Source organism: Cyphomyrmex costatus, unplaced genomic scaffold (genome assembly GCF_001594065.2).
Source record: "Cyphomyrmex costatus isolate MS0001 unplaced genomic scaffold, Ccosl1.0 scaffold20, whole genome shotgun sequence".
NCBI lineage: Eukaryota > Metazoa > Arthropoda > Insecta > Hymenoptera > Formicidae > Cyphomyrmex > Cyphomyrmex costatus.
In genome coordinates, this window is record NW_017276039.1 from 42,273 (window position 1) to 68,636 (window position 26,364).

At 29.1% G+C, this 26,364-nt stretch overlaps 1 protein-coding gene across 1 annotated transcript; it reads left to right on the forward strand.

The window, feature by feature from the left end:
• The first annotated feature begins 352 nt into the window (after positions 1–352).
• Rsod (superoxide dismutase family protein Rsod) lies at positions 353–26,364 on the forward strand. The gene is made up of 19 exons (XM_018538969.1): positions 353–407; positions 15,975–16,197; positions 16,814–16,979; positions 18,596–18,815; positions 18,946–19,225; positions 19,507–19,772; positions 19,939–20,122; positions 20,776–21,015; positions 21,356–21,446; positions 21,544–21,788; positions 21,858–22,032; positions 22,727–22,995; positions 23,413–23,524; positions 23,605–23,691; positions 23,759–23,893; positions 24,681–24,955; positions 25,561–25,685; positions 26,007–26,162; positions 26,279–26,364. Exons 1-19 carry the CDS (start codon positions 353–355, stop codon positions 26,362–26,364), a joined length of 3,390 nt encoding a protein of 1,129 aa, XP_018394471.1.

Below are 26,364 nucleotides of genomic sequence, written 5' to 3' on the forward strand. Positions count from 1 at the left end.
AGTGCATTAAAAGTTGTCTAATAATCAATACGTTTAATGTAGCTAACTAAAGTCAGAGAAGGTGTCACCATAATTTTAAATATTTCATGTTTTATAATTAATTCTAACTGTGGCACAGTTTTCTGTTTATTACTTCCTTATTGCTCTTCGTGATAGCTGTCAGATTATTATCATCCTATTGCATTATTAAGTAGTTATTCTTTTTTACGATTTTAGATTTTGGAAAAGTTAAAAGCAATAGTGTCCAAATATATTTAGAACGTGCAAACTACGTTAGCAATATAAGGAGCGTTACACAAAGTAAAGTGAAAAATACTTAGACTTGGTGAGTCTAAGAGTTAAATCTGAAAGGATGAATAAACAAGAAGTAACGAATAACGACACAAAAGTAAATGATCAAAATTGCGGTAAGACTTATACAGTTCCTAATAAATATTCTTAATTTTATTAATACTTTGGTGCATTACAGATTTCTCAACAAACTTAAAGCATTAGTACATGATCAACCATGCTAAAATAGGCACATTTCGATGTAGAATAACTGTCTATAATCATCTTAACGATATTCAGAAAAACATTTTAAAACTTCAAATCTGTAATCTTCAGACCCCAGTACTAGAAAAAATGGGTTTATTGATATTTTTAAAATTACATAATTATTAATAAAGGTGCATCAGATTTCAAAATTTTTAACGATATTTGCGAAGTTTATCATTACGATTTAAAAATTGTGTACTGACGCGGATTATAGCACTTGTAAAAATAAATCTTGGCCAGTAAATAGCCGTTCATTCGAGTTCTATACTACTTTCTTTGATCGAGTTAATCAACGTTGATGTAAAAATGAAATTTCTTGCTTCAACATTGAATAAATCATTGAAAAAAATCGTATAAACGTCAAAGAGAAATCAAATTATTTATATTAAAAAACGATTCAATCTTTCAGAAGTTGTAAACCTCATATGTGCATAATTTTTATTCAATGCCGTGCAACTTCACAAATTTCGTATAAAACTTTAAGATTCGATGCATCATTATTTATGATGTCGTAACTGTATGAAATTTCAGTAGGACAGGTTTTATTGAAGTACTATTATCAAAAATAAGTATTTCAAGATTAAAAATGCTTTTTTAAACGTTTCAATAAAATGATTTTTCACAAACGTTATTCTATTTCGAAATCTGCCTGTTCTTGCAGGTGATGCTCTAGTTATGTTAAATAGTGTATTTTAAAAATTATCAGGTTTAGATAACCGTTTTCTCTCTCATGTTTTCATAACAACCGTTTTCTTAATATTAAGATGAGTGCTCTGACTCCCGGATAAATTTGAATCAGAATGACGTAGACACACATTCTGAAATAACCTTTCATTACCAATGCGGAATATGTGATAAAGTGTATTCGGATATATCGTCATTCTTTGAACATGAAGGAATTCATCTAGTCGAAGAACCTTATCAATTCGAAGTTTGTAAAAAAACATTTTCGTAAGTATTAAAGCGAGGAACAAGAACTAGAAAAATTATTTAGCAATTCAATATCAATGATTAAATTAATTGGAAAAGTTATAAATATCGAAACGGTCATTTTACAGGCGAAAAGGTACCCTACAAATTCATGAAAGAATTCATCGAGACGAAAAACCTTATCAATGCGAAGTTTGTAAAAAAACATTTTCGTGAGTATTAAAGCGAGGAACAAGAACTAGAAAAATTATTTAGCAATTCAATATCAATGATTAAATTAATTGGAAAAGTTATAAATATCGAAACGGTCATTTTACAGGCGAAAAGGTACCCTACAAATTCATGAAAGAATTCATCGAGACGAAAAACCTTATGAATGCGAAGTTTGTAAAAAAACATTTTCGTGAGTATTAAAGCGAGGAACAAGAACTAGAAAAATTATTTAGCAATTCAATATCAATGATTAAATTAATTGGAAAAGTTATAAATATTGAAACGGTCATTTTACAGGCGAAAAGGTACCCTACAAATTCATGAAAGAATTCATCGAGACGAAAAACCTTATGAATGCGAAGTATGTAAAAAAACATTTTCGTGAGTATTAAAGCGAGGAACAAGAACTAGAAAAATTATTTAGCAATTCAATATAAATGATTAAATTAATTGGAAAAGTTATAAATATTGAAACGGTTATTTTACAGGCGAAAAGATCACCTACGAGTTCATGAAAGAATTCATCGAGACGAGAAACCTTATCAATGCGAATTTTGTGAAAAAACATTTTCGTAAGTATTAAAGCGAGGAACAAGAACTAGAAAAATTATTTAGCAATTCAATATAAATGATTAAATTAATTGGAAAAGTTATAAATATTGAAACGGTTATTTTACAGGCGAAAAGATCACCTACGAGTTCATGAAAGAATTCATCGAGACGAAAAACCTTATCAATGCGAAATTTGTAAAAATACATTTTCGTAAGTATTAAAGCGAGGAACAAGAACTAGAAAAATTATTTAGCAATTCAATATGAATGATTAAATTAATTGGAAAAGTTATAAATATTGAAACGGTCATTTTGCAGGCGAAAAGATACCCTACGAATTCATGAAGGAATTCATCGAGACGAAAAACCTTATCAATGCGAATTTTGTAAAAAAACATTTTTGTAAGTATTAAAGCGAGGAACAAAAACTAGAGAAATTATTTAGCAATTCAATATCAATGATTAAATTAATTGGAAAAGTTATAAATATTGAAACGGTCATTTTGCAGGCTAAAACATAACCTACGAATTCATGAGAGAATTCATAACGGCGAATGTCCTTATAAATGTGAGCTTTGTGGAAGAATGTTTAAGTGAGTACTTCATTGAATAGCAACAGAATCAAATGAATTAATTCATAAATTCTTCTAATATAAATAAATTAAGTAACAAATGAAAAATATTGCTACGGAAAATTTACAGTCAGGTATCGAGTTTCTATCGCCACAAAAGGCTGATTCATGGTAATAATTAATGTTTTTACAAATCTAAAAGTATAAGAAAAATTCCCAGACTGAATGGTACCAGGTTTACCATATAGACGGAGTACATAGACAAATGACACCATCCTTGTGTGGTACGTGCCATAAAATTATTGTTTTTCTAATTATTTATCACTTGACTGCTTTTGTCCCTACGTTTCACTACATTAATTATAAATATGTTAATTTTTTGTTAGCAGTGATATCTTTGTTAACAAATCTCAACAGTCACAATTCTATATATATTTTTAAAATCACACTGTATCGTACGTAGATCTTTAAACAAATTCAGAGTTTTATGTACACAACTTAAATTAGGTCGTTCATAAAAAAATTATTTAATACATTGCCATATTCTTAATATTTGTTTTCATATATTTCTGGTACATCAACTAATAATATTTCTATCTTGTTTAAATATATGTCGGCATGCGTCAATATAACAAGGAGCCTATAATTTAAACGTCAAAACTTCTGGAGTGCTTAGGATTAATAAACTAAGAAAAAAGGGTATGTAAAAATATTCTCGTTTTCGCTATATTTTGGAGAAAATTATATACAGGAAATGATGTTTCTATTTCAATCTTGAACGTGAAGTAGTATTGTCTTGATCATCCCAACCATCACTCTTCATACCATAGAATTTCTTTGTGCAAAGGTGCCTAATGCACGGAATTAATTCGTTGTCAATTAACTTACGCCTACAATAGAAAGATCAAATCGAAGCTGCTGTACATTATATGTCAAAAATTGAGTGTCTGGCGGCAAGACAGGCTGTCCGTACTGACGATATGCTTGCATTTCTGAAACAAGCTAAAATTTTAAATAATATCTACAGTGACCAATTGTATAAATCTTGTATAAATAAGTTATAAGAGAGTACGATGACGACAAACTACATTTTGCGTCTTTCACGACTTTAAATAAAACGATATATAAACGAGGATATCCTTATAAAATATTTTTCGTAGTTTGTCGATCATTTACTCGTTACTGTAATTTTGACATTTAAAATCCATACACTCTAAAGGAATAATTATTTATTTTTTAGAATCGAACATTGCAACTACAATGCCATATTAACAAACTACGATTGAAAAATGGATAAACAATCATACAATTATATTTAATCTCAATAACAGTAATGATGAAGCAACGATGCGAAATAAATCGCGAATTCAGATATGTTTTCTATACATATACTTTTATAGATAGGAGATTTCTAGTAGATATAATTTTTATACCAGATACTTTAATGGACATTGTTTTATATATATAAGTTTCATATTTTTAAGCGCATATTATTTCATATTGAGTAACTTTTAGCCCCTTAGTCGAAATCGAACTGATATTGATTGATCCTTTATCCATATAACTTTATGTAGAGTACATTTGTGTTATTAATATAAAAAGAAAAACAATATTTTACCAACGCTTTATCGATGAAAACTTTTTCAAAAATTTATTACAATGAAATTTACCAGTTATTATGTCAACCTGTTTTAAAAATCAAATTCTTTCAAACCGGATTGGCAACTGAGAATGTATTAGGCATATTCTAGAAATTCAAATGTACCCTATTAGCAACAACTTAATAAAATTTTTAATATTATCTAATACAGTATATTCTTGCACTATTAATGGATGATTATACGTTTTACCCTGATAATATTATATTTAATTATTTAAAATCTTTATTATTATTTAGATTAACTGTAATTTAATAAGGACATTAAAATTAATTTTAGCAACACTGACTAAGACCATTTTATTACTAAATTGTGCATAAAAATTGCAGTAATAAAAATGACTACGATATTGTATGTATATGTAACATTTAGCGATATTATGAAAAGAATATGATAAATATTACATAAAAGAACGTATAACATCCATAGAAAATAGTCTCACTATTTTAAAAAGTATAAAATATTACCGAAATAATATGTAATACTTATTTTAACTCTTATAAATTATGTTTATGTGACACTTTGGGATCATTTTGTGCCTATAAGAGTTGACTTGTAAAGTTGATAAAGCGCTTAAGATAAGAAACATTCCAACTCTTACTATCTATTTCTTTATATATATAAATAACTTTAATGTTTTTAAAACACGCTGACACGCTCTTGCAGTTGCAGTGACATTGTCGTTTTAGTATTGAAACGGAAACAATTGGATGTTGTTCTTTTATATGTGTCATGTATACAAAGTACATGAAAATATCGCTATTTTCTTTACAGATCTCAAATTAGGATCGATATTTTAATTAGAAACGAGATTGCAATGATGAAACTTGAAACTGAGCTTATATGAAAAAACGTCATACGATTTTTCAACTTTTAATTTGAAATAGATGAAATCGTGAGATGAACTCAATTGTCGTAAACATTTGTCATGTAATTACGTGAATCATTAGAAAGAAGCAATGAGTTGCGATGAGCTGTGCCTATCTGTGTTCATTTCTTCCTCGTATACTTGTCGCCATGAACAGGTGCAGTTAGTAGTTATCTCTTATTGCCGAGAATCGAAAGTAAGGGTATCGTAACTGAATTTTACGAAGGTTTCAATTATTGTTTGGTTATTGCGAATATACCACCTTAATGATGTGTACCGTACTAGCGCTCATAGGGCTGTAAGCATTATTTGTGCTTTTTAGTATTTAGTGGATCTTTTTTGAATATATAACATCACGAAGTTGATGAAATCATGTAACTAATTGTAAGATTAGGAAATCAACTAATGGTTTATTCCAAATCAGTATGTGATTTTTTAAATGCATAAATTTGAAAAATTATGTTCCAATATTTTCCATTTTTTTAAATTATATGATTCAGTATTCTAAAATTAAATTGTTGTAAGATCTGAACGTGCACGATAAATGGAAATTAATTCTAATATTATGTGATTTTTTAAAGTATGCGACTTTTATATATAACTTAATGATTTGGAACAATTCGCGTTACTTGATTTTTTGTTCAAATTACAATATTTTGTCATGTTACTTGGTGACGCGACTGTCTTCAGTATACATTTACGTCCAAGTAAGTACTGCTACCTGAAAGGTACATAAAACGAATCTTACAGTGGGTATATGTAAAGATATTACGTACCCTGAATTTTTAAAATAATGGTATTTCAGAATTGAGAAAATGGAATAGAAAAGAGTCCATTTCATTGGATTTAATAAGAAACTGTTTATGGAGTAAATGAATACAGAAAGATATGTACTAGATCTCATATTTTCATTTTTAATAAATAACAATTTGTAATAGATTTGGTATATAATTCTTTGCATTTCGATTTTATTTCTTAATAGCAGCATTTCGCCAAAATTCGATGATAGTGTATTATGTATGTAGTCGATGCAATTTTGTAATATCATATATTGTTTGAATGCATATATCTGAGTTCAATAATATAGTACAATTTCCTTATATAATTGTTTTGCAAGTATAATAGTAAGTTGTATAAATTTTAACACTGAAATTTTTCAAATAACAAGAATATAAAGGCTAATGAGAGCTATTCGATGTTATTAGTGCGATCATATATAAGATATGTTTTAAAGTGTGAATTTTATATGTATGAATTATATCTGAAATTATTCCTGGTACATTTATTAGTTCTGTAATAATATATTAATTTAAATAACGCGTGTATATTTTATTTTTTAACCTTCCATCGTAGCATATATAATAAGATCCTTCAAAAATATTTAACACATTAATTTTGCAAGTCATAGTCCCAATAACTAGATAATAAGACATTTCATATTTATTTGAAACAACTGTTTCTTTCTGAAAAATTTTCGAAACCAAATCAGCTAAGTAATTTAACAATAACTACGGTCAATAGAAGAATCAGGTTTGCTATAGATGTAAGAGTCTGAATATGATTAACTTTTGTCCATGAATTTTCTTGGTTCCCAACATATAAGCAAGTAATATTTAAAAAAATACATCATTTGCAAATCTGTGTCTTTTGCAAAACGGATTCACATCATTATGACCGTTATTTTCAAATCATCTGAATAATATATCAGTAGTAACTTTTCTTCAATTTTTCGTCATATCAGCGATGTAAATTATAATCTATTTGCAACATTAACACAACCGTTGGGTGAACACTCCCTAATATTGAAATGCTGTTCTAAATCTAAATATCCAGTTGCATGGTTTTGAAGAATAACAGCGAGTGCTCACTCAACCGTTTAGTCTACAGAACATAGCCATTATTGGTCCACTTATCAAAGAAATACAAATATATTATACATACAAATCGAAAGCATACGACAAATCATCACCAACACCATAGCGTTGAATTATATACGGAGTAAGCAAAGATTAACTAAAATTGATTAATTTTTTTCTTTTCTCTTATATTTCTCTTGTTGCTCGTAATTTTAGACTAGCAACAAAAATAATGTTCACTAAGATGTTATTTACATAAATTGAAGTAAAAATTCATATGAATTTTTTGTTTGCGATCGGGCGTGCGTGTGTGTGTGTGTGTGTGTGTGTGTGCGTGCGTGCGTGCGTGCGTGCGTTCGTGCGCATGTTGGCGATTCTTTCCGAAATCGGTATAACATTTTACTTTAGTCTCTGACATTGTTTATAATCCGGGAATGTGTTTCCCAGAGAAATACATCGAACATTTATTTTATATTTCCTTAATGAAAATCGTGTAACTACTGTACTAATTTCAATGTCCATATTTTGTAATTTAAATTAATACCACGGTTAGATTGTTTGCTTTAAGGAAAAACATAAAATTCGGATTGTTTAATTTTTCTATAGTACTTTTTTTGGTGTTTAGTGATTTCGAAAGCTGCTGTGCAAAATGTCATATTGATTCTCATAAGAAGTACCAATATATTAACATACGCAGCCATGTATGTATAGGTACACTTATAAATTCATGGACACACACTCACACTCACACTCTCACACAACACACACACACACACGCACGCACATTTAAAGATCTTCGATTAGTCCTTCCCAAGATTTTGACGTGCTCATTTGTCAACAAACAATTTTAAAATCAACCGTATCATTTGTTCTTGATCCATATGTCTAAACTATAACTAGTGCATTAAAAGTTGTCTAATAATCAATACGTCTAATGTAGCTAACTAAAGTCAGAGAAGGTGTCACCATAATTTTAAATATTTCATGTTCTATAATTAATTCTAACTTTGGCACAGTTTTCTGTTTATTACTTCCTTATTGCTCTTCGTGATAGCTGTCAGATTATTATCATTCTATTGCATTATTAAGTAGTTATTCTTTTTTACGATTTTAGATTTTGGAAAAGTTAAAAGCAATAGTGTCCAAATATATTTAGAACGTGCAAACTACGTTAGCAATATAAGGAGCGTTACACAAAGTAAAGTGAAAAATATTCTTGGTGAGTCTAAGAGTTAAATCTGAAAGGATGAATAAACAAGAAGTAACGAATAACGACACAAAAGTAAATGATCAAAATTGCGGTAAGACTTATACAGTTCCTAATAAATATTCTTAATTTTATTAATACTTTGGTGCATTACAGATTTCTCAACAAACTTAAAGCATTAGTACATGATCAACCATGCTAAAATAGGCACATTTCGATGTAGAATAACTGTCTATAATCATCTTAACGATATTCAGAAAAACATTTTAAAACTTCAAATCTGTAATCTTCAGACCCCAGTACTAGAAAAAATGGGTTTATTGATATTTTTAAAATTACATAAATATTAATAAAGGTGCATCAGATTTCAAAATTTTTAACGATATTTGCGAAGTTTATCATTACGATTTAAAAATTGTGTACTGACGCGGATTATAGCACTTGTAAAAATAAATCTTGGCCAGTAAATAGCCGTTCATTCGAGTTCTATACTACTTTCTTTGATCGAGTTAATCAACGTTGATGTAAAAATGAAATTTCTTGCTTCAACATTGAATAAATCATTGAAAAAAATCGTATAAACGTCAAAGAGAAATCAAATTATTTATATTAAAAAACGATTCAATCTTTCAGAAGTTGTAAACCTCATATGTGCATAATTTTTATTCAATGCCGTGCAACTTCACAAATTTCGTATAAAACTTTAAGATTCGATGCATCATCATTTATGATGTCGTAACTGTATGAAATTTCAGTAGGACAGGTTTTATTGAAGTACTATTATCAAAAATAAGTATTTCAAGATTAAAAATGCTTTTTTAAACGTTTCAATAAAATGATTTTTTACAAACGTTATTCTATTTCGAAATCTGCCTGTTCTTGCAGGTGATGCTCTAGTTATGTTAAATAGTGTATTTTAAAAATTATCAGGTTTAGATAACCGTTTTCTCTCTCATGTTTTCATAACAACCGTTTCCTTAATATTAAGATGAGTGCTCTGACTCCCGGATAAATTTGAATCAGAATGACGTAGACAGATATTCTGAAATAATCTTTCATTTCCAATGCGGAATGTGTGATAAAGTGTATTCGGATATATCGTCATTCTTTGAACATGAAGGAATTCATCGAGGCGAAAAACCTTATCAATGCGAAGTTTGTAAAAAAACATTTTCGTAAGTATTAAAGCGAGGAACAAGAACTAGAAAAATTATTTAGCAATTCAATATCAATGATTAAATTAATTGGAAAAGTTATAAATATCGAAACGGTCATTTTACAGGCGAAAATATACCCTACGAATTCATGAAAGAATTCATCGAGACGAAAAACCTTATGAATGCGAAGTTTGTAAAAAAACATTTTCGTAAGTATTAAAGCGAGGAACAAGAACTAGAAAAATAATTTAGCAATTCAATATCAATGATTAAATTAATTGGAAAAGTTATAAATATTGAAACGGTCATTTTACAGGCTAAAACATAACCTACGAATTCATGAGAGAATTCATAACGGCGAATGTCCTTATAAATGTGAGCTTTGTGGAAGAATGTTTAAGTGAGTACTTCATTGAATAGCAACAGAATCAAATGAATTAATTCATAAATTCTTCTAATATAAATAAATTAAGTAACAAATGAAAAATATTGCTACGGAAAATTTACAGTCAGGTATCGAGTTTCTATCGCCACAAAAGGCTGATTCATGGTAATAATTAATGTTTTTACAAATCTAAAAGTATAAGAAAAATTCCCAGACTGAATGGTACCAGGTTTACCATATAGACGGAGTACATAGACAAATGACACCATCCTTGTGTGGTACGTGCCATAAAATTATTGTTTTTCTAATTATTTATCACTTGACTGCTTTTGTCCCTACGTTTCACTACATTAATTATAAATATGTTAATTTTTTGTTAGCAGTGATATCTTTGTTAACAAATCTCAACAGTCACAATTCTATATATATGTTTAAAATCACACTGTATCGTTCGTAGACCTTTAAACAAATTCAGAGTTTTTTATGTACACAACTTAAATTAGGTCGTTCATAAAAAAATTATTTAATACATTGCCATATTCTTAATATTTGTTTTCATATATTTCTGGTACATCAACTAATAATATTTCTATCTTGTTTAAATATATGTCGGCATGCGTCAATATAACAAGGAGCCTATAATTTAAACGTCAAAACTTCTGGAGTGCGTAGGATTAATAAACTAAGAAAAAAGGGTATGTAAAAATATTCTCGTTTTCGCTATATTTTGGAGAAAATTATATAAAGGAAATGATGTTTCTATTTCAATCTTGAACGTGAAGTAGTATTGTCTTGATCATCCCAACCATCACTCTTCATACCATAGAATTTCTTTGTGCAAAGGTGCCTAATGCACGGAATTAATTCGTTGTCAATTAACTTACGCCTACAATTGAAAGATCAAATCGAAGCTGCAGTACATTATATGTCAAAAATTGAGTGTCTGGCGGCAAGACAGGCTGTCCGTACTGACGATATGCTTGCATTTCTGAAACAAGCTAAAATTTTAAATAATATCTACAGTGACCAATTGTATAAATCTTGTATAAATAAGTTATAAGAGAGTACGATGACGACTAACTACATTTTGCGTCTTTCACGACTTTAAATAAAACTATATATAAACGAGGATACCCTTATAAAATATTTTTCGTAGTTTGTCGATCATTTACACGTTACTGTAATTTGACATTTAAAATCCATACACTCTAAAGGAATAATTATTTATTTTTTAGAATCGAACATTGCAACTACAATGCCATATTAACAAACTACGATTGAAAACGGGATAAACAATCATACAATTATATTTAATCTCAATAACAGTAATGATGAAGCAACGATGCGAAGTAAATCGCGAATTCAGATATGTTTTCAATATATATACTGTTATAGATAGGAGATTTCCAGTAGATATAATTTTTATACGAGATACTTTAATGGATATTGTTTTATATATATAAGTTTCATATTTGTAAGCGCATATTATTTCATATTAAGTAACTTTTAGCCCCTTAGTCGAAATCGAACTGATATTGATTGATCCTTTAACCATATAATTTTATGTAGAGTACATTTGTGTTATTAATATAAAAAGAAAAACAATATTTTACCAACGCTTTATCGATGAAATCTTTTTCAAAGATTTATTACAATGAAATTTACCAGTTATCATGTCAACCTGTTTTAAAAATCAGATTCTTTCAAACCGGATTGGCAACTCAGAATGTATTAGGCATATTCTAGAAATTCAAATGTACCCTATTAGCAAAAACTTAATAAAATTTATAATATTATCTAATACAGTATATTCTTGCACTATTAATGGATGATTATACGTTTTACCCTGATAATATTATATTTTATTATTTAAAATCTTTATTTAGTTTAACTGTAATTTAATAAGGACATTAAAATTAATTTTAGCAACACTGACTAAGACCATTTTATTACTAAATTGTGCATAAAAATTGCAGTAATAAAAATGACTACGATATTGTATGTATATGTAACATTTAGCGATATTATGAAAAGAATATGATAAATATTACATAAAAGAACGTATAACATCCATAGAAAATAGTCTCACTATTTTAAAAAGTATAAAATATTACCGAAATAATATGTAATACTTATTTTAACTCTTATAAATTATGTTTATGTGACACTTTGGGATCATTTTGTGCCTATAAGAGTTGACTTGTAAAGTTGATAAAGCGCTTAAGATAAGAAACATTCTAACTCTTACTATCTATTTCTTTATATATATAAATAACTTTAATGTGTTTAAAACACGCTGACACGCTCTTGCGGTTGCAGTGACATTGTCGTTTTAGTATTGAAACGGAAACAATTGGATGTTGTTCTTTTATATGTGTCATGTATACAAAGTACATGAAAATATCGCTATTTTCTTTACAGATCTCAAATTAGGATCGATATTTTAATTAGAAACGAGATTGCAATGATGAAACTTGAAACTGAGCTTATATGAAAAAACGTCATACGATTTTTCAACTTTTAATTTGAAATAGATGAAATCGTGAGATGAACTCAATTGTCGTAAACATTTGTCATGTAATTACGTGAATCATTAGAAAGAAGCCATGAGTTGCGTTGAGCTGTGTTCATTTTTTCCTCGTATACTTGTTGCCATGAACAGGTGCAGTTAGTAGTTATCTCTTATTGCCGAGAATCGAAAGTAAGGGTATCGTAACTGAATTTTACGAAGGTTTCAATTATTATTTGGTTATTGCGAATATACCACCTTAATGATGTGTACCGTACTAGCGCTCATAGGGCTGTAAGCATTATTTGTGCTTTTTAGTATTTAGTGGATCTTTTTTGAATATATAACATCACGAAGTTGATGAAATCATGTAACTAATTGTAAGATTAGGAAATCAACTAATGGTTTATTCCAAATCAGTATGTGATTTTTTAAATGCATAAATTTGAAAAATTATGTTCCAATATTTTCCATTTTTTTTAATTATATGATTCAGTATTCTAAAATTAAATTGTTGTAAGATCTGAACGTGCACGATAAATGGAAATTAATTCTAATATTATGTGATTTTTTAAAGTATGCGACTTTTATGTATAACTTAATGATTTGGAACAATTCGCGTTGATTTTTTGTTCAAATTACAATATTTTGTCATGTTACTTGGTATTGTTACTTTTTTCAGTATACATTTAATTATATGTAAATACGGCTTATTGAGATATATATATCTCAATATAGTGTTATACTTAAACCGATTCTCTGTTTCCATGATGAGAATAAATGTAGTAGTCGATAGATAAAAACCGAATGTTGTCAATAAACGAGATATAATCAATTTTACAGCAGTTTTGGTTTCGATTGACTAACTGTCATAAAATTGGCTCAAATTATTATAGCATGATCTAAAACCTGCTGTTTATCATAGCTTATTAAAAAATAATCTTCAATTTTTTGCCATTTTATTGCATTTTGCGTGCGTGCGTGCGTGTATGTAGGATGGTAGGTTTGAATATGATTGTGAGTGTGGGTATGAATATAGGTGCAATCTCCTCATGATGTATTTTGAATTATGCTAATGATGGCGGCATACTCAACATTTTTATAAAATATTTTTTAAAATACAGTGAAATAGCAAAAAATTGAAAATTACTTTTTGATAAGCCGTTTTAGAGACGTGTTTTAATATTCATGCTAATTTGTGCCGTAAAAAATTCTTTTGAATCATAGAATTGTTTGACTTTGCAAAATTTTCGAGGTTTAAAATTCTCGTTGAATTTTCCGCTTTGTTTTTTAATGTAAAATCATCTTCGAGGAAAATTAATGTAAGATCGTAATGAAATATAAAGTCCAAGACATGTACGCAATTATAAATATAAATTTTTCAACTATTTGATTTCTTTTTTTAATTTTTTACGTACAACTGTAAGGTGCAACAAGTAACTACCATACTTTCATTTTTATTGAGGTCATCGTACTCTTCCGTTCCGTACTCCCACCAGCTCTATCACAAGAAATAAGAAAGTACAAGCCGTTACTTTAGCCAGTCTGGTTGGCTGTCTCATCAGCGGACCACAAGTTTATACGGTCGTATGGATTATAACGCACGTTAATAATTTTATTTAAGTTGAAATTAATATAATTTTGAAAGAAAAGAACATTAAATATTTCTCAATTTTCGTCGAGAACAATGCAATGGCTTATGTTACTCTGCTATAGTGAGTGAAAATGCATCCTTGTTTCCATTTGTAACATTCTATTAAATACTATGAACTATAAACATACCAAATAACCTAAAATAATTATTGCTCGACACTGAAATCCAGATTGCCTGATTATTTAAATTCAGATATAAATTATTCATACATAATCTAATTTTTAATATTCAAAATAAAATAACAATTTATTTTGTTGTGTCAATATTCGGTTAAAAAAAATTACTGACATTGCACACATCGATTAAATAACATGTATTTAACGTTAATTTCAACACATTAAAAAGACTTTGCAATAATAACATTATAAACGTTAAATTTATTATGTATATTGTAGTCTATACACGTAAACGGTTTTAAAAGAGGGAAAAAAATTATTTATTTTATAACAATTTAAAAAATTAAAATATAGGTAGTTAGGAATCGACGCTGTAATCGTTGTGCTTAAATTAAATGACTTTACAAACGTCTGACATTTATATTGAACATATGTTAATAATTTATTTTAAATGAATGTACGTTTTGGCTAAATTCTAACCATCTTTAACATGGAATAAAATATAATTTCTCATTTATCGCATATTATGCTACGTAGATTTCAATAGCCAATCAACAATTTTTCATAATCAATTGTTAAAAAATTATTAAAATAATGCATATGCAAGTTAAGTACATCAAATTCACAGTCAGTAATAAATAAAACTCATTGAATAACGGTCTCCATGGTTATGAGTCAGTTTATTGTGAGTAATATTAAAAATAAATAATAAAAATTGACGATTAAGGTCATATTTTTTACTTTAGAACTAAAAAGAGAACTATAAATGGTATAAATAGTTAGTGATCGGTAAAAAAACAATGATAAGAAAGATAAAGGACTAAATAACTTTGTATCCATTTAAATTAACTGTGTGTTCTTTTAACGTTTTATGTTTATCATTTCGGAAATTAATCGCTTATTGTAATTTCGCTCAATGTTCAATATTTTAACGTTGTCCCCTCATTAAAATCGTGAGTATGACGTATTTTCTATGTTCACTCATCATTGAATTAGTGATTTTTGCTCTTTAATATTGTTCTTGTGTTCGGAAATTTTCGTCTATTTCTTTAACTATCTGATGATTTTTCCAACATATCAACGATATCAACAATTGGCTCCATGTTAAATCTCTTTTCAAATTAAATAAAGAATATAACCCAAGTGATACTATTTTTAATTATTTTACAATGAAACCTATAAATGTATAATTTATATTTCTATTAAAGGAAATATATGCAGGTATATATGCCTCTTAATCATTTAATTCTTTTTAAAAGAAGTTATTACATATATCACAATTCATTCAAAGACATTTTCTTTTTTAACCAGAGTTATCATTTAATTTTCCTTGAAAACTTTAATACGTCACAAAATTGTGTTATTTTGTTGTTTAATTTAAAAAATATTTTTTAATATTTTATCTTTAATTTAAAAAAAATTAATTTTTTTTCACAAACAGTATAAAATGAGAAAAATTAATTTAAGTAGAAAATTTTTTATATAAAAACACTTGTCGCTCTAAATCTCGATATAATAATAATATAAATGCAATATTTGAAATAAGAAAGATAAGAAACGCGTCTATGAGAGTATAAAAGTATCCAGCTTGTATAATATTGTGAATAGGTTTCACTCTAAGAATAAAAAGTTCATGATAAAACTAATCATATGCGTTTATTATTATAGCTTAGCAGAAAGCCCGCTATCTTATAAATTAGGAGTCTATACTATATAACAAACGACTTTTATCCTATTAAATTAAAAATAATATTGTTCAGTAACTGCCGCAAGTTCACTTAGACTCGCTGCATATATATCTTCTGGAGGTCTTCATGGAGAAATTCGATTCGAAAGAGCTACAGAATCTTCGGTACGAATACGATATTCGCTAAAACCAACTTTACAGTATCCAGATCAGCAATGGCTGTGGTCAGTCACTTATTTTCCAGTCGATTATACAATCATCGATGGCAGATGCGATGAACGACATATTGGTCAAAGGTAATATATACTTATATATAATATTTATGATTCTACACATATTGTGACCAACTATAAGTTATGAATACATGCATATATAGGGTGTCCCAAATTAAAATATCTAAATTTCGGGAGCGCGTGTAGAGGCCAAAGCGCATGTAAAATGCTAAGAAAAAAATTCTGTAGAAATATACTCGTTTTTGCTACGTTTTGAAGAAAATCACAAAAAAGACAAAACGTAGTTGTTTCGTTTTTGCATTGCTTCTGAAGTATTGTATTATCGTTGTTTATATCCGTCGGACGAACGAAGCTACATTTACAAGAGGAATTATTAATCAAAAAAATTATCATGTATGAACCCATGAAAATCCTAGGACTGTTAGGGAAACTAGGTTTCAGCATGAATTTGCTGTTAATATTTGGCTCGGAATTTGGAACGACTCTCTAATAGGACTATTTTTTTTTTACCCGACAGATTAAATATGCAGCCAGATTCACTGAGTTTTTGGAGACTGATTTCTTTGATTATTTAGAAGATCTGCAGCAACAGATTGAAATGTGATTTTAACTCGATGGATATGTCCAGCTGTTGTTTAATAATTATTATTTTCATTATTACCATGTTATATTTTTACAGTGTGATCGATTTAACGGAAAAAATCGGGCCTCTGGAATTGCCAATAAATCAAACAGGTTCAATAGAAGTTGCAAACCTATCTTTAACAGGAGAAATGGGTCTGTGGGGGAAGAGTTTGGTATTAAAAGATAATTATTCGCCAAGAACGATATGTGCTTCTATTACGGTAATACATCCATATATATATATTACATATTGTAATAGAAAATGAAAGAAACAAGTAAATAAAACAGTGATAAATAAAATTAATAATAAAATTAATGATAAATATTATAAAGATGGATTCTTTCAAACATTTTAAGACAAGTTTTAAAAAAATGTCGAAGCTGATAGTTTTCAAATGGGAAGGGATTAAAAATTATATGAGGCTAAAATTTCACGCGATGGCATCGTTTCAGAGTTGGCAAAATGGTCAGTGTAAAAGTGTTTTTTCGAATGTTATGACTTTATTAATAACAAAATTCAACATTTTCACAAGCACCATTTATCACTGTTGAGTATGCGAAATTTTAACGCTATTATTCATAATTTTTAAACTCCTTCTATTTAAAATAAATTAGTGTAAAAAATAATAACAACCTTATAGGATTATAAAAGTCAAATCGCCGTTCAAATGGCATCAATTAACTTCTGTTAACATTGAATGTTATTTATTCTTTATATTGTACATAATATACAAATAATTAATAATATACAAAGTTGCGGCTCCAATTCGGGTTATCTTCAACGCAGAATGACTTTAATGATTTTCTTCACACCTCCGTTGATCAACACATTCTATTAACTAATATTTCCCGATGTTCATCGGCAAATTCCAACTGAAAAGTTAATTCAATGTTGATCTTATATGTCATTTAAATAGATGTAACCGTACACCTTATAATGCATCATTCTCGGCCGACTTCCGCTATACATAGAGGGGCATATTACACGATATTCGGTATTCGGATGACATCAATCGCCGTATAAAAAATGAAATGTTAATTTTAACTCAAAGACGTTGTGAGTGAATTTTCTGAAATATGCAAAAATGTTAAAATTAATATTTTTCTGTTAATTTTAACACTTTTACATATATGAAAAAATTCACTCAACATCTTTGAGTTTAAATTAACATTTTATTTTTTACAGTGTATTCGCCAAAGTTCGTCGACTGTGACCGATCACACCGCCAATCGGTATCTCCTCCGCACGAGTGCTGAACTGACAAATCGAGCGCGAACAACAATTTCGTATACATGATAAACCCACATTTTGCAACAGCAAAGCCTATTCCGTCCTGCTCCTAATCCGGACCTTTTTACTATTATAGTTTTATGCGGCACTCTTATTCGTTTACTCCGATGGAATTTTCTATCGGGGTAAAGAGTGTTTTCTGCCTCCGCCGAGGCATCTCGACCGTCGACCGTCGCATCCTTACAAACGCTTCTCCATTGCAATGGGGAAGCGTACAGGGAAATTTCGCGCCGCGACCGCGACCGATCACGCGTCCCGAGCCTACCACAGACGACTGCGTGCGAATTAAAGAGCTGCGAGTTAAAGAGCCCGATGCGACACAGTTTTTGCGGCGCTCATACACACACACAATGGGCACGTTCAAATTGGTAAAGCGGTTAGCCTGCTGGTCGAGCAAGTGAACATAATTGCAGGTTGTTACTTATTATAGATCTAACTAATCATATTCGATCGCTCGACTAGCGTACTTAGCCGCTTTGCCTATCTATCTGTAAAACATCGTCAGTTTTGGGACATCTTGTATTATCAGTAACTACTTTTATACAGGTTCTTGAAAAAGATATTGAGAAATTTGCTCAGGCACGTTTTTACGGTCCTATTGCTGGAGTAGTTTTGTTCCGATGGTTGGACAATCAAGTGGGCGATGAACTTGATACGATTATCCATACGAATTTACATCACATTCACAAACAGAAATTACAATTGTTTAACTACACCGAGCATCATTGGAAAATATATGTTACTGATATTTTAGAAACTGGCAAAGGTCGGTATTTGTAAAATTATATTTAATTTTAATAATCTTCAGTTGTGCAATTTTTAATAATGCATGTACGTTATTGAGGAATCATTCATAAAATTAATTCTTTATATATTCTTAAAATATTTACGTTTAGATAAAAACAACTGTAATATACTCCAAAATGTATTCGATCCTAATAATTCTGAAGTTGGAAAATCTATCGGAGATGTCGACGTACGTTTAGGCAAAATAAAAGTTGCTATTAACACGCAGGAAAGATATAAAACTTTTTATAGAGATTCAAAACTGTCTTTACTACCAACGGATTTGCTAGGACCACATCGTCACTTATATTTAGTTATTTTCCATCCTGTGCACGAGGATTCATTTTTAGCCTGTGCAAAAATTAATCATCGTAAACCAACATATACCAAGTAAGAGTTACATCATTAGCCGTACTAAGGAGCATACAAACTTGCACAAAATCTGAATATAAAAACATTCATTATACATGAAACGTATTATAAGTTAAATGAACAAAGTAGTTACGCTTCTTTAAGATCCCAATATTCATAAAAAATTAGCAAAAGTATCGATATACCTACATATAACATAATGTAAAAATAAAATTTGAAATAAAACAAAATATTAAAACAAGATATCACAATATTAAAACAAGTAATATATTAAAATAAAATTTTTAAAAAATATTCAGGGCCATAATCAATTCACATGGCATTAGAGGCCAAATTACGGCGATTCAAGAAACGCCATTCAATCCAACGTGGATCAATATTTCATTAACGACAATAAATGATTTGGAAATTAGATTACGGTACGCTACTAAAATAGTGTCCTATAGGATTCACGAATTACCACCAGAACCGGCAAAAAATGTTGGAATTACTGTTGATTCATGTTCAACTACTAAAAAGTTATTTAATCCTTTAAATATCGACGAAAAGACTACTCCACCACCAGGTAATTAGATTATAAAAAAAGAAGTTGCTAAACAATATAAATACAGTACTTCGTATATTACATAATGCACATTAATCAGTAAAAAATTTAAACTAACGACAAAATTTTAAACATATAGTAATGAAATATAAGTAATATTTTAATTACTCTATAATTTATCGTATAGGCTTCGGTACTCAGGATCAATATGCTATTGGCGATCTATCTGGAAAGCTTCAAGATCGAAAGGAAGGATCATATCACAATGATATTTTACCTGGAAGTGCTAAACTCAGTGGAATTTATTGGGATACATATTTACCACTTTCTGGGATTCACAGTATTATTCACAGATCTTTAGTTCTTTACAGGTAAATGATTATACATCGTGAAATTACAGCATGAATCAGTGCAATGAACAATATCATTCAAGTTATATATGAATTTAAATGGCTTGAAAATAAACAAAATAAGAAGTCAAGCATATGTCACGCATATGTCACTGGATCGTATTTAATTAATACCTAACAAACAAATTCATTTTATTTTTGTATTATTCCGTTTCACATTGTTCTAATTTTATTGTATACTGAAGATGACCACATTTAGGGTCGAAACGTCTAAATTATTGTAATTATTTACAGATTTTAATATGTCATTCAACATTATTAAGATCTATCAAAGATGCGTAAAGAGCATCAAAAATTATTAAAATGTTAGTCAATTTATCTCGTAATATTACTGCAGTAGTTTAGTTTAGAGCATTTCAAGTCTGAAAAAAGTTTGGCGGTTACAATATAGAATTGTAAACACTATACAAAATTAGACAATTACAAGTACTTGTTGCTAGAATATTTTTCAGAGAAAAATTTCTATTATGATCTCAACTTATAAAGATCTGCTCTTCTAAAAAGAACACATATTTGCATACACGTAGTCTAATTATTATGAGTATATTATATGTATATATATTTTAAGAGTTCTTTCATAAGACATTTAATAAAACAAAATCATTCCTTATTAGGTATAATGAGACTGATAATACAGGTATGGTTCCATGGGTGTGTGGCACGTTTTTACTTTATACACCATATACCGATTGGCAAATGCCGTTGTACACAGCGGAAGTGGTATTCAGGTATCCTATTGTTGGTCGGATACTTTTCCGGCAACCTAGAGAGGATCCTGAGATGGATACTACTGTTATAATAGAATATCTCGTTCATGCTGATGGCAACGCAATAAATAATACTGCAAATCATAGGTAACTTCTGTTTTATATAAAAATATAATTGATTCCAGTAATTGTAACATCAACCTTTCATATAAGATCAGTTATTATAAGTTGCATTATTTTATATTTTTCATTAATACTAAAAAGTGAATCATATTATTAAATTATGTCTGTATTGAGTAAGCATGTGACTATTGCAAAATTACTTTCCTTCGCGTACGCGCGAAGAGATTTGTATTCAGTGTCTATAAAACTATGGAAAATGACATTCTTTCTGGATTTTCTTCGTCGAATAGTGTAATTTGTACACCTCGGATGTTTTATTTTGGACTAGAAACAGCTAAAACTTAACATTTTTTTTTTTGTTTAGATGGATGATACATGAGAATCCATCAGGAAAAGATTTTTACAACTGGACAAAACGATGTTTGAGTGCTGGATCACCCTACAATCCATATAAGGTACCGAAATTATTTAGAATATTATAATCCGTATATTTGAAAATTAATTGCTACATATTTAACTATGATTGAAATATTTAGGACTATAACGTTTTAGGTGGACTCGAAGCCGAATAGTTCCTGTTTTATTCCAGAAGTCTCGTTATGTCGTTTGGGTGATTTAACGAGACATGGAACACTTGAAATTGCCGGCAAAAAAGTCAATGCCTCGAAATTGACTCGAAGACTTTTTACTGATACGATGTTATCTTTATCTGGATCTCACTCACTATTTGGCAAAAGTTTAGTCATTTATGATGATCATGGTCCAGTTGCAAGAGGAGATCGACTAGCCTGTTCAACGTAATAAACATGTAATAAATTAAATTAAACTACATTTTTTTTAGTAACAGCGTGTAATTATATTTTTAGTATCAGTGGCGTTTACCGACGTAAAGCGGTTGTTAGAGATTGGTTTGGTAATGGCGAACAAATATCTTTAAGAGGAAAATTGGAGTTATTGCAACAGACTGAATACGATATCACTAACGTAGAAGTATCTCTCGAAGGTCTCAATGGAAAAATGAGTGGATATCACGTACATATGGTAATATTTATGGCACAAATATATAAAATACATATGCTTAACGGTATAAGTACTTATTTTACGTTATGCACGTGTGTGCCAAGAATTAAGAAAAATCATAAATGTGTATAATAATTTAATATTTAAGAAAAAGATCCTTAATTTCATATATTGATGATCCTTTTTCGAAAATCAACATTTTGCATCTTCGTGAAGTTAGCATTTCATCTTCAAAAATCGGAAAATTTATTAATAGTTTTGCTTGTACCCATAATAGTTCTACAATTCCTAATAGATTTTATAAATAATTCCGTTGATTTAGTAAAAAAAAAAAAAAATAATAAAATTGAAACATGAGATACTAACTTCGCGTGGTACCTCAACTTTCAAAAAAGTTGAATCGTATTAAAAAATTTTATTGTTCTCGAAGAGTTCTATATAGTTTCTGATATATTTTAGTAATAGTTACAATCTTTTATATAACTTTCAAACAGCTATTCAAGCTCAAATCAACGATACCATCTTATGTACACCTTGAAATCATTTTTGTTTGAAACGTATTTTTCTAAAATATACCTACACACTATTTCCGAGATAAAAGAAGTATGCGAATGGTTACCTGCAGACACCTGATGCGTGCGTGCGTGCGTGTATGTGTGTGTGTACAAATATTTATATACTAAAGGATACGTATATCACTACTCATAATTTGTAGGTGTCTGTGGAATACGGTTTGGAATTTCCATGCGAAGAGACATCACTCTACGAAACCTGGAATCCTTTAGATGTTAATAGCGATGTTCCAGCAGCAGAAGAAGGTACTCTAGATCAATATAAGGTGGGTGATTTGAGTGGAAAATTCGGCACATTAGATAACAAAAAAAGATATACAATGACATACAACGATACAATGTTACCTCTATTTGGTCCAAGGAGCATACTAGGACGTAGTGTGGTGATTCATAGAAAAGAAAAAAATTTAAGGTAATTAATTTTGATGGTAAAATGTATCCTCTAAAATTTTCAATGCAAAAGCTCACTCTGAAGAGTGAAGTTTCTGTTAAAAGTAGAAAAAATTATTAAAATTTCCAAATACACATAAAAAATAAAAAATTTTTTAACAAAATTAATTCAATTAAAGTTATTATAATTTAAAGAATTACAAGATAATATTATTGTTTAAGAAAAAAGTTTAATACACACAAGTTTGTGCAAATTTTGGACAAAATTTGTAATTTAAATTCATTTTAAAAGTTTGCTCTTCAATTGTTACATAAATCATTTTTTCGAAATATTAATTTTATTTCCAAAGTATGTATTTGGAATTTTCAACACTTTTATTTATTATATTTTTACTTTGTCTTATTTTGTGGAGTATTAATCTGTCATATTTGCGTTTAGATGGGCCTGTTCCACTATAGAACGAGGATATTCTCCAACTGATGCCTATGAGTTAAGTGCTATAGCATCATTTCATCATCCACAAGGCTTTGTATATGGCTACATAAAGATGGTAATTTGTCAAATAAAAGTTTTCCGCAAAAATTTTACACAAAAAGATACATGACTTTTCGAGACAATGTACAATTGTAGACGCAGCTCGTTTATAAAGATGGTAGCCAAAGTGAGACGATAATCGAAGTAAATTTACGACATCCCGGAAAGCACAATCGCAATATCGTAAGAAAATTAAATTTGTCGACTGTATGTCTAAATTACATTGTGTTAATTTCGTATTCAATTTTAGACCAGAAATCATAATTGGGCTATATATGTAAACCCAGTGGGTGTGGATGCCGCAGTGAAAATAAAGGATACTCGATGCGTAGCAGCGGGATACACATGGAATCCCTATTTTACACAACTAGCCGATCCATTGAATGTAAATATCATGATTTTTAAAATATATTTTTTAATTTAATCACGCGCGAACGTGCGAAAAAATTACAACTTTTTATTAGTATACATATTAATTCGGATAAATGAAAACAACAGATATAGTTCCGATGATCTTGATCTTGATATATATAAGTATACGATATTCTCACAAGGTTACACGCGCGCACGACGCTGAATGATCTTTGAAAGGTTTTAGCTCACGATTATGTTTCCTTCAAAAGTTATTGACAAAAAAGGAAATTTCTTTGTGACGTCCGACCTATTTGACATTTAGTTAGATAATATTTGGCAAAAATATAAAGAATTAGACAGTCACCTATCTAACCCAGATCTTTATCCATGCGTACTTGACCTATCTATATAATTCAGGCAGATCTATGTGAATTATGAATATATTTTCATTATGAATATATCTAGTGAATTATGATATCTAATGGCAGAAATCCTAAATAAAAAGATAAGAATAGATTGACAAAAATAATTGGATTCGAGAACTGGACACACGCTTAATACGGCATTATGTCCATAAGTGACAGAGAACGCGAATTTAATTTTTACAATTAAATACACACACACATTTAAAACTTTATTTTTAAATAACTTTCGAGCAAATAATGAGCACGAATTAAAATCTGAAGATCACTTAAAGCCATGGCTTTGACAACAAATATCAAAATTATCGGAAATGGTTATTTTCACATTTGCCTTAATTAGTTAAGATGTATCAATCAAAATGCGTCTATCAAAATAATTATTTTATCGTTTCTTAGGATGATCTTTACAGAGAAGAATGTGGTCCAGATTTGCCTCTTAGATGTTATGTTGGTGATATATCATCTCGTCTAGGCCCTATTAATGTTGGAGAAAAACGACAAATATTTACAGATCTCAACTTTCCTCTGGATGGATCGGTAACCGCAATGGGCAAATCTATCATCATTTTTGATAAGGATTTTGGTAGAAACAGATTTGCTTGTGCAAATATTGAGCCTGATAATAATATCATTAAATATGCAAATATTAGAAAACCATCGCGATTTGTTGTGTAAGTACTACTTACATAAGACATTTACGACACTAGATAAGATATCGTGCACGATGATATATATGTGTATCAAGAAACGTAGTAGCATCTTCACCGACAACTACATCACTGATCCAGACAAATTTGTACAACAGTCTTAATCAATGCACACTAGTGCGTTCCAACTAAAATTGCTAACAGAAAGAGTGATAAAATGCATATTACATAAAATACTGCTTAATTATTATCTGTTATTTATTTACAAAAAACATATAATATTCATTTAATAATGATTAAATTCTAATCAGTCAAATATTTATATTTAGATCTTAGGATTTTATATTTAGATCTTAAGTTTTATTAATTTATTAAAATTTAAACAAAATAAAAATGAAACTCACAGAAAGATAAAATAAAATTCTATGTACTTATTAAGCATAGAATCTAAAAAAATGTTTCATTTAGATTTTGATTTAAATTTGTAGCGCGCAATGATACCTCGCTAATTAAATAGTTTTTGTATTTACATTTTGAGCAGTTTTATAGTTTATTATTTAATAATATACATACACTTTTAAGTTCAATGTAAAAAACAAATTTTTGCTGATATTCTTTTGTTTCCGTAGAGCACAGTTCTTAGAGGATGTAAGAAAAGTGATGGGTATTCCTGAATGGATGTTATCCATCGACAGCAGAAAAACCAGAATATTACATAATGGAGCATGCATTCAATTTCTTTTACATTTCAAAGGTAAATACTTACCGCAACATTATCTAAATGTACAATATCGATTTGTTTTTCCTTTAAATTTGGTGATTCTTCAGTAAAGTGCCGAAAATTTGGGCCACCAAGGGCCCACACAAAATTATAAATATCTGCGTAATTTGGTTAAAATATTAAAACTACGGATACATCTTAATGAAACAATATGAAATGATCTTGTGTGCAAAAATGATAAAATAAAAAACTGACATCTTGGATAATTAAATAGTATTTTTAATAAAAAGATCATTAATTTAAACATGCTACCAAATTTAATTAATTATACTTCTATTTTAATTGTATTTTCAGGTCCAATTGCTAATAAATTGGAGCAAGATTTTAGCAAGCTCTTATCTATTGGTAAACTCGAAACTCCTAGTTTATATATTCCCGGATACATCCCAATAAAAAGAAAAACTACATTAGGACATCGACAGTGTGGCATACGCGATTTGGATGATGATGGTAAATTTAATTAATTTAAATAATAAATAGATAGTATTGTTATTAAAACAATAAATTAAACAATATTATCATTTTTTATAATATTAAATTAATATTACGATTAATATTTTTTACAGACTTCAACGTCCATCGTAGCATGTCTATTTCGTTATTGGCAAATATGTTTGTGATATTTCTAGCAATAGTAAATAGTGTAACGTAA